Below are 10,511 nucleotides of genomic sequence, written 5' to 3'. Positions count from 1 at the left end.
CTTAACCTAGTATACAGTTAGTCGTATAGAATGTTAGAATAAAAAGAGAATGAAGCACAGAGAATTTAGTTAAAAGAATTAACTTAATTGTAAGTATAGGAAGGAAAGCTAAACATATATACCACATGGTCAAGAAATATTATATTTGATTCCCATACACTCGTTCATCTCTCAGATCCGTAAACTAACATCTCATTTTCAAGCAATGTTAATCAGTAAAAGTATACTTCGATTGTTCATGCCAGAATATAGAACAAAAATGGAGAGATAATACCAATCAAATTTAGAAAACAAAATACTAGATAAAATTGCAGTTCACATCATCAATTACATTGTAACCTTTAGAGAGGATGTTTAGCCACTCATCATATGCATGAAGAACATAACAATCCTAATCAAAGCTAGCATCATAAAACCAAAAAAATAAAATGCTAGTTTGTTATGCTAAGTCCATGTTAATATTTGGTTTGAAGTTTAAACTATCTTTGTTTATCTGCGCAAAGGGTTGGCGATTGCTGAGATCATTATTGGATGACAAGTTCTCTGCTTCAGGATAAAGATACCTTTGCATATACAAAAAGCCAAAAAAAAAACATGCAGGATTTATTATACATTTTTAACTAAAAATCGAATCATTTCATTTACCCGGTTGTACAACCTGCGGGTGCATGTCTATCTAGTCCTACATTAATATGCACAGTTATTTTGGACACAATCATGGTTACACTACTTACTTATTCATTGTCTGGGCTAATAAATAGCAGCTTAAAACAAAATTTTATATTTCTTCACTCATATCCACAGCACATGGAACATCAGGGACTTTAACAAATGGCAATGAATTTGCGTTGTTTTCTTCCGTGAATGGAAGCAACTTTCCCAAATATAAGCTCTCAATGATCCAGCTACAAGGCTGCAAAAGATAATCAATAGACACTTCAGATTACACTGAAACCCCCACAAAGAGAGAGATAGAGAGCAAGCATATTATTTGAGAGCATGAGAGGAATTAAATCTTTGAATATCAATGTAAAGATTGAATAGTATTATTAACTCCTCTGATCTCCCACCTTCTATAACTTGACAAACACAAATATGGTAGATGCTTGAGCATGTTGATGCAGAACCAATAACTTTCTTCTTTCACAAGGCACATATACTGAGCACCTATAATAAAAGTAAAATGTAAATTGTGTACTTGCTACTTACCATAGTAGGAATAGCCCTCTCCAGAGCGCAGTGCTTCAGATGACGTGATATCGTAGCCTTATCTTCAATGACAATAACTCCCACCGAAGTCCTCTGTTCATCAGTGCTCCGTACTAACCATTGAAGAGTTTTGAACACCTGTCCACCTCCATGCTGAGCAACATAACAAAAGAGAGAAATAGAAGTATATAAGTTCATAAAAGTGTTGAGGGATATTGCATTAGAGTATCACTGCATTGTTATAGTCTGTTATCTGTACCCAAACACACTCACACCTACATAGCTACATTGCATTGTTACATAAAAACAAAGTTGTAAAAGTAAAACCATAAAAACATCAAGGAAAGATTCAAGACAAGAGAAGAAAAAGAAAGGTGTGAAAAAAAGGACCTTACCTTAATAATACATGCTAATTTGGTGCAGAAGCTAGGCTTCCCGTGAAGCATAACACCTACTCTTTCAAAAACATGCTTTCGGTTTCTATGACGAACTGCCGTCCCAATACTGGTCCATTGCATGTCCTTTCGATTTGGAAGAATCATGTATCTAATACAAAGAAACCAGAATCATGAAACAGTGGAGAAGGAATTTGAAGATCTGCTCGATTACATATATCATTAAAATATGAGATAATGTCAAATATTTCAACAGATTAAAGAAACAAGCAAACAAAAAATCATTGCATTAACAAAAACCTATCCTTTGCATCAGCTAAGCCAATGTAAAAATATACTAGAGGAGGTGTTAATAGAAACGAAGTTATATAGACAATTAACTTAAGCACCGAATGATAACTGGTGGCCAAAAAAACTGATTAAGGTAATAAGGTTACACTTCAGATCCCTCACAATTTTCTCTAGATATCTTACAATGTCTTTCTTTCATTTTCTCAGAATCTCTGTTTCTATCACCATGAAACAAATGTGACCTGCTACGAATATCATCATAATTCCAAATTAAGACCTAAATTGTCAAAGTCATGGCTAGATTCGTCTAAGTTTTACAACAAACACTGTATCTACTTATTGTCAAAGAGTATGGTACATAAAATTTAAGAAGAAAACGTCAATTCATGGAGAAGACAACTTACTTCTCAGGTTGTAAAATAGTTCCAGAGGCAAGACAATCGTTAAGCCAATCAACTTTTAGTATTGAGGCACCAACAGCACAGCCATACAAGAACTTGATGGTTTGTAGCTGAGAAAAACAAAAGAGACTCCATTATTTAAGTTAACAGTGCAGTCATTATATGACAGAAACATAATAACTAGTTAAATGTCTTCTTTCATTGAAAGACTACAACTTCATTGTGAAGGTAGAAGACAAGCATTTCAATGATATTTATATAAAAAGAAAGAATAAAAAAACTGTTTGAGAAACTCCATGAAACGAAACTTAGTTAACTATTGTGACTTGTGAATCCTATCTGTGGGCTAAATTATTATTTAAATCCCTTAAGTCAACTTTAGAGTGTGTTTGTCTCAAGGAATGTGAAAGTATTGCTCAGAAAGTGAGCTTCGGAATATAACATTCCTATATTTGGAGAAAATTTTCGGTCCTCCCTTAATATCGAATACTCAACACTCCCCCTTAGAAAAATCAGGATAAAAGTGACAGTGTTTGTAATTTTAACTTGAGTTCTAATTTTTTTGACAAGTATGGATAATTAACCATATATGGGTAAGTGTCACAATATGAATGGAAGAAGTACTCACCACTCAATACTATAGGAGGACTAAAAAAATTTGATATATAATATAATATCATATATGATATATTTAATTTGTGATAAAATTTTATTACGTTCAAGATCCGCCATTGCTATACCATGAAACAAAGTCCCTCTTAGTTTTCAATTAGCAACGCCATTATTTAACTGTGTAATTTTTTAAAAAATGAGGTTACTGTGCAGACCATACTTATTAAGGTTTGCAATTTAACTGTTGATATGAATCCCCTGGGGCATATAGGAAGAGATTAATGCAAATAAAGAGACAAAGAAAGAAAAACTAAAGCAGTAGACAGATAAACAGTGTTAGAGGTTCAATGCATACGTAATAAAAAAATGACAAAAGGGCTAATATTGATTGTTAGAAACAAACCTTTTTCCTACATAGAATAATAGGAAGCTGCATACGAGATAAGGTTGAACTTCTTTTTCCCCTTGAATTTGGAGGAGAAGGAATATCAAAAAGTACCACCCCACCAGAATTTCTTATAAGTGCTTCCGTGTCCCTTTCCTTCTGACTAGATAATCCAGTGAGGAGGAACTCTGTACCTTTAAATATAAATTCATTCACTACACTTCTGCAATAATTTGTTAAAGAGTTTTTCTTATGAGGTACAGAAGTGGTCAATGATTTCGATGCCCGTGGCCTTTTTGCTGTAACAGATGAACCTACATCATTTCAGCAAAAAACAAGTAACTTTTACAGTACAAAATTTCTAAAACTGAAATATACATTTCCCAAACAATTATATACTTACATCTTTTAAGTGAAGATTCCAACTTTGAAAATTTCCTTTTTTGATGAAGTTCCTCCACTTTTTCTGAGAAACGTACTTGCTTTCTGACTCTAACATGTCTACCATGAATTTTATTGCACTCAAGCTGTAGCTCCTTAAGGTTATTGTTCTGTTGAGGCTGAACGGCAGCTTCTGGTACTTCATTCTGTTTTATATTTGTTTCTGTACTGATATCATTTACAACATTTTTAGCACCAACCAAGCGGCGGCGCATCCTGTGGTTTAGAATAAGAGGTGACCTCCTTTCTTGTGTCGTTTCTGTCTCCTTTAGTTTTAACTCATCACTCTGGTCATCTGTTATTTCTTTAACTGACGTATGATCAACCAAATATAGATGATTTTCTTCATTTTTGTTTCCATCTGCTTGCTTGGATGCAGGAGACTCGGGAATCCTAGTACTCAAAGATGCACCATCCCTACTCTGCTCAGTGGGAAATGGTCTCAAATTACAATTTAGGTTAAGAGCTTGGTTTGGCAAAATCATGCTATAAGTCTTAAGACCCGTATGCTCAACCCTAGTTAACTTTTCACTCATTTGTTTAACCACCTCAATTGGAGTAATTGGAATATCTTCCCCATCTAGTATAGACATAATTTTTTTATCTCTACTGTCACATGTAAAATTCTTATCTGAAATCCTTTGAAAATTGTCAACCTCAAATTCAGAGGTAGATGGGACAAAATCCTCAGTATCATTTTCTTTGTCAGCATGATTTTTGTCATTGGCATGTTCTGAAGCAATGCTACATGGAACTACTGAACACAGAGGATCAACCAGTGATAGATTAGAACATGTGACCACATCTTGAGAATGCAATACACTCTCATCAGGTTTGTTGTGTATACTTTCAGAAGCCATACTTAGTTGAGAACTTCTGGCACACTTCGGATCAGGTTTCAGCACACAAGAGTTCTCATCTGGGACAATATCTACAGATTCTGTGAGAAAGCTTGTCTCTCTGGCAACAAACTTTGGAATCCGTTCTGCATTATTCCGATTCAATGAAGATGAATCTAATTCCTTCCAAAAGGAAGACAGCGAAGTTAAAACCAATCAAGAATAGAGCAGAGCATGAAGATGCTGAAATCCACTAAAAAACATATAGATACAAGATAATAATCCGAAAGAAGTAATGCAAATTTGAATAGAATGTTGAACAAAATCAAGTGGCAAGTGTAGAGAAGGTGTGTCGCAACTAAAGAGAACCAAGTGGCTAGGCTTACTAAAAGAAATAAAATTATTTGATGGAATTTTGTCCCCAACCAGAATAGAAGTTTAACGGCCATATGTGACAATTTAGCATTTCCACACGTCACTAAGGACAACAATGAGTATATTTTGGGTAGGTATTAGTGCTTATACTTGGTAGACTCGTACCCGCATGGGTAGAAACTTTAATACCACCCTTACCTGCCGAATACCTATATAACAGTATCAACTGGCAAGAATTAATGCTCGCAGTTTAGTCAATTGGAATATAATGTTACATACTGTGTTTGTTTGACAACCTAGTAAAAAAATAATGCACATATAAGATAAATATTTACTGTGAAAAATTAACAAAAATATATTCATGAAGAGTATAGCATATAACTCAATTGGAAAAATATTCAAAGGTCGTATTATTCCTAATTATAAAATATCAAACAGCTAAATTCAACAATTCAAAAATACTTCAAGTCAACATAATAAATTTATTAGGGGGCTTGAGAGGGTGGCATACTATAGTACCAATAGCCACAAAATCCAAACTCAGACCCATTTTATGGTAAGGATCTAATCGTCATCCCTAACAGCACACACAAGCAATTGATAAGAAACCATAGTATAAGAGTCAAGACATTCTTGAACTGGAACAGGGAAATGCATTAAGTTATTCAGTATCTTCTGTATTGTATCACACCAACACAAAGATCAAAATCGAATTATTTAGAAATCAAATTAAGTTATTCGGTGTCCTTTTTGTTTGATTTGTGTAGTAAGCACCCATAAAGTAGAATGGTCAACCAGGAAAAATAAGTGCTAATGTTAAATGACCTTTTATGTTTTAACATGTTCACTCTCTCAAAGGAGGAATTACTACTGACAGCCATAAGTGATGAGCCCATAGCTAGCCGACCCCTACTGCACAGTAGAAACATGCAGAAACTAACTTATTAGCATGAAAAATAATCCTACGAGTCTAATTTTGATCAATACCAGCTATCCCCAGTAGTCACCGAACTATCTCAGAAATGTATGATTGTGCCACCCAACTTTATGATTTTAGGCAAAGTAAAAGTTAGGATAAAATAACATTTTCCTTTCGTAATTCTTGGGATAGAACGTTGGCTGCTATAAAATGTAGCAGTAAACTACTGCTGAAGAAACAATCCTCAGACACAAAGTTTCACCATTTTAATCTTGAATTATATCCACAAAAGCATTTCAGACATAAAAGGCTGATGCTTGAGTCAGAATTGAGTTATTAAGAATCTCTAGTTGTAGTATCTGATTGATTGCAGCATTATATTGCCATAAAGGTTGCAATAACCCTAGCTTCACTACAATTTTGCCTTCTATTTTTTTCTAAAACTTCATTATATGAGCTGTTAATTGTAAAAGAAGAAAGCATCATATAGTGAACGAAAGTAGGAAATGGGAAGAAGCTAATATCCTAAGATAGTAAGACTACCCAACTTCTCCTAAATGGGCAGTCACCATGTTTGTGGTTCCTATGGGATCTCCTTATTTCTTAGGAAACAAGAATATGAAGAGAATTCATGGGTGTCAAAGTCTAAAGTCTCCAAATTTGGCATCACTAATTAAGTAAAAGGTGAAGGAAAAAGGAGAAAATGCCACACCTTGCTTGTCCAGCCCCCTAACCAGCGGCTTCTAAATCTCTCTGGAGCTAGGTATGTTGCCCAATTCTCTTTTTCTAAATAAGTTAACACCAAAAATCACATAAATTTTAAGAGCTAGGGAATGGAAAGCCAAAAAAACTGAGAAAGTACTTAAACTCACTAGAACTCCCAGAAGTCTCAACAAATGAAGAGTTGACACTGTTTTGTTGCTTGATTGAAGTCAGATCATCCATAGTCAAAGCAAGTGCCTGGAAAGTAGAAATCAACGTACCATTGATCACTTTAAAGAAAAAAAACGAAAAATCCAGTAATACTGGAGAGATAATCAATGCTGATCAGCAAGAGCTAAAACAGTCAGACAACACCAAAGAATGAGACTGCTAATTTTTTCTTATATTTATCAAATTTACTTTTAGTTCACTAGCAAAGGCTATATTAAAGATGTAAAAGTATATAAACCAGTCTTATTCTTCACCTCATAGCTTATGACATGATGTCAGAGCTTATAAAGCCAAAGTAGTCTAGAGTTGTATCATTGTCATTCTTATTTTTTTCTAATATAAAATTGAATTTCAACACAAGGTAGGATATTTAGGCTTTATTTGCAAGTTTGATTTTGGAGGAGAGGGAAGGGAGAGAGGAGGCTAATGAGAAGCCCTCCCCTTGTTTGGGAGTTTTTTAAGAAGGGGGGAAAGGCGCTGGGGAATATTTTTAAAACCCCTCCAAGACTCTCCTTTAGTTATTTTGTAGAGTTCCCCCAAACTTGAGTTTTTGAGGAATATTAAACTTCCAAACAAGGGGAGGGCTTACCTTCCTTTCCCTCTCTCTTCCCCTCCCCTTCCCTTCCCCTCAAAGCCTCCCCTTCCCTCCCTCACAAACTCCCAAACAAGTCCTTAGTGCATTATCCACACTTCAAGCACAAAGGAATCTTTCATTAGTGAGCATGATAAATTCATAAAAGAATGAAAGTCTTCCATTTATCTTAATCTAATGACTCAATCTTTTGAGATGATTGATTCATAATAAGCTAAAATACTGACATTTCTCTAGACACGTGGAACCGAAAAGGAAAGGTGAAGAAGATCATTTACCTGGTTGAGGGCTAAAACATTGGTATTATTCTCTATGTATTGATGAGGCATAAGAAGAGCATTTGCAAAATCTTGTGGAGTATTTGCACCCAGACCTGGATCATTAGAATGCATCTCGCTCTCACCATGTACAGAATCAAGAGATGAGTCTGTATTTTGCTGCATCTCCAACTCCACATGGACTTCTAACTGATTTGGTTGAGATTTATCATCAAAATTAGCAAGTTGGGATGTAAGCCCTCTATCACTATGTTTGTGGTTGCGTCCATCATAATTTTCAGCACTAGACACACCTTTTGCTTGAAATATAGCTGGACTGCATAGATTTTCCTCAAAGGAAACACCAATAGATAAACCTATATCTTTATAGGCATCTTCCATAAAGGAATCATTCAAATCAGAAAGAGAATCACTACAATCAGATTCCTCACATGAAGAATGGAAGTCATCTTCTAACCCCTCAAGTCGTGCCTGCTTCACACGAAGTGCAACCTCAAGTACAGCTTCTGTACTCGTTTCTGAAACTGATTCCATTTTTACTAAATCATGTATGACCAATGCCTCTGATGCTGCAATAGAAAGCTCAACTGCATTACTAACATCAGCACTTTTGCAACGGTCGACTTCAGATTTTTCTTGCTGATGCCTTACAGAATCACTTATATGAGTTATATCCATGGGAGATATTGAAGCATCCTTTTCCACAATTTCAGGGGCAGCCAACACATCTTGTTCACAGGCACGGTGGTAGCTCACAGAGTGCAACTTCTCTCTACAATCCTTGGAAGGTTGAGCCAGTTGGGATGACACTGCTTTACTTGGTGCAACTGCATCATGAGATTGATTCAAATCTTGGGTTGGGTAAAAGAACGAGTCAACATCTGAAGAAAGACGCAGACTAAAGTGAAATACCTGTTTCAGGTAAATATAAATGGATCAATCAAAACTGCGTATCGGATTTGGGAAATAAATATAAAACAAAAAATTCATATGGACAAACTTTGGCACAAAAACATGCTTGTGTAGGTCATTGAGTACAGACACATCAAACTAAAATAGAGAAATTGACTAAAATCACAGGACTAATCTTCTAGATGTAGTTACTGCCCTTCCTTCATACTTTCAAGTTCATTTCCGTTACAATTAAATCCATTTAGCTTCTGAAAAATATTTGGGAAGTAGCTCAAATGGTTGAAACAATATCTTTTTCAATTTTCAAGGATTCATAAGGACGAACAGATAAAAAAATAAAGTAAACTGCAGTACATAAACTGCGTTAACCAATTAAGAATAAATTCAAAGCATCCCAATCATATTATTGTACGGAATCTTATGAAACTGGTTTATGGCAACTAAGAGTTTGAAATCTACATTAATATCACAAGGTTACACTTGAACAAATATTTAGAGAATGCATCATAATAATATTAGACCTTCAAGCCCATTTGTAGAATGAAAACAAAAATAGACAGAGAAATAAATAAAACTTACATTTCCAGGAGATGGAGCCACGCTAAAGGGTGAACTATCATCTCCAGATAAGAATAAATGGCAACTTTTGTATCTATCTTCTTCCCTTGCATTAAAGTCCTTTCCACCACCACCATTCTCTTGAGAAGGTACCAGATCCTAGCTCAATTTCAAAACAGAGATGGCATCAGTGAAGAATTTAACCAGTATAGGATTCCAGGAGACTTTCAGAATTGAATGACAAGCTAAAATGTAATAGACAGAAATCAAATTAACGACTCAAGTGACATGATATTAAAAATTTTAAACCCCTAAAAACATGCTTTATACTATTATCTATCCATTGTCATGACTACACTATATCCATATAAAGACGGTACAAGGCATGATTAGAAGTTAAAAATATGAAAAATCCGAGACGAAAACATTTCAACCTCACATATAAGCACCGAAGAAAACAACATGGTTGAGCTAAGGGTAATTGTAGGTGAAGGGTCAGGGTTTGAACCTTGAGGAGGGATAATTTGTACAAGTTTACTAACAGCTAACATTTGCCTATCAAAAAAAAATTTAAAAGCAAGCATGACTCATGAACAGGATAGAGGTTCAATCCTCCCCCAGGCCACCCTACCCTGTCCCCTTCAATCTACTTACACAAAAAATAAAATAGAGCAAAGAAAAAACTCTGAAAGCTAGATTTGAAACCTTCGCTGCTAGGTCGGAAGGAGCTTGAGACACCTTTCCAAGATTCTGAAGCCAACATGGAAGCCAAGCTGCATCCTGCAATATGTTTCATGTGTCACATAATAGCCTTCGAAATCGAAGATACGAAAAGCTTAATCAAAGAAACAGTCTTCAATGCAACATTATAAAGAAAAAAAACTAAAATTAGTTATCAGGATGCTTATCATACATCATCTCATGCTCTCACTACACACACTGACACACCCATTATAATTATGATTTTTCTTGCATTTACAATAACAATGTGATGATGAAAAATTACAAAAACTGCAAACTGCAATTTGGGACCATAATTGCAATTTCAAAGATCTATAATTCAATTACAGATACATATGGGTAAATTACCCTGAAAATTAGTACAGGGTTTACTGTGTTTTGAAATTGGAAATCAAAATGGAAGGAAGGAAATAGAAGAAGTGAAAGTGTGAAACCTAACCTCGGAGAAATTAGGAGGAGGAAGAGCTTGGGTGGCCATGGATGGAATGGAATCGAAGAATCTGGAAGAAGTTCTGTTAGGTCTTCAAGATTGGAACGAACTGAAAATTTTGGCGCCAAATGGAATCACACGCGACGCGGGTATACAGTGTGCCGAATTAGGGCTGTATTTATATTATATCTTTTGCGACT

At 35.1% G+C, this 10,511-nt stretch overlaps 1 protein-coding gene across 1 annotated transcript; it reads right to left on the bottom strand.

Annotated features, from left to right (window-relative positions):
• Window positions 1-412: 412 nt before the first annotated feature.
• On the bottom strand, window positions 413-10,454 carry LOC130749280 (uncharacterized). The gene is made up of 12 exons (XM_057602609.1): window positions 10,321-10,454; window positions 9,846-9,920; window positions 9,162-9,299; window positions 7,671-8,582; window positions 6,740-6,827; window positions 6,580-6,653; window positions 3,697-4,756; window positions 3,312-3,607; window positions 2,300-2,406; window positions 1,605-1,755; window positions 1,210-1,362; window positions 413-913 (listed from the first exon to the last, which is right to left on the bottom strand). The coding sequence occupies exons 1-12, from the start codon at window positions 10,357-10,359 to the stop codon at window positions 779-781; spliced, it is 3,228 nt and encodes a 1,075-aa protein (XP_057458592.1). The 5' UTR covers window positions 10,360-10,454; the 3' UTR covers window positions 413-778.
• Between the last annotated feature and the right edge of the window lie 57 nt (window positions 10,455-10,511).

Source organism: Lotus japonicus, chromosome 3 (assembly GCF_012489685.1).
Source record: "Lotus japonicus ecotype B-129 chromosome 3, LjGifu_v1.2".
In the NCBI taxonomy this organism is placed as follows: domain Eukaryota; kingdom Viridiplantae; phylum Streptophyta; class Magnoliopsida; order Fabales; family Fabaceae; genus Lotus; species Lotus japonicus.
The sequence above is the reverse complement of the archived record's forward strand: the minus strand, read 5'-3'. Positions and strand labels throughout refer to the sequence as shown.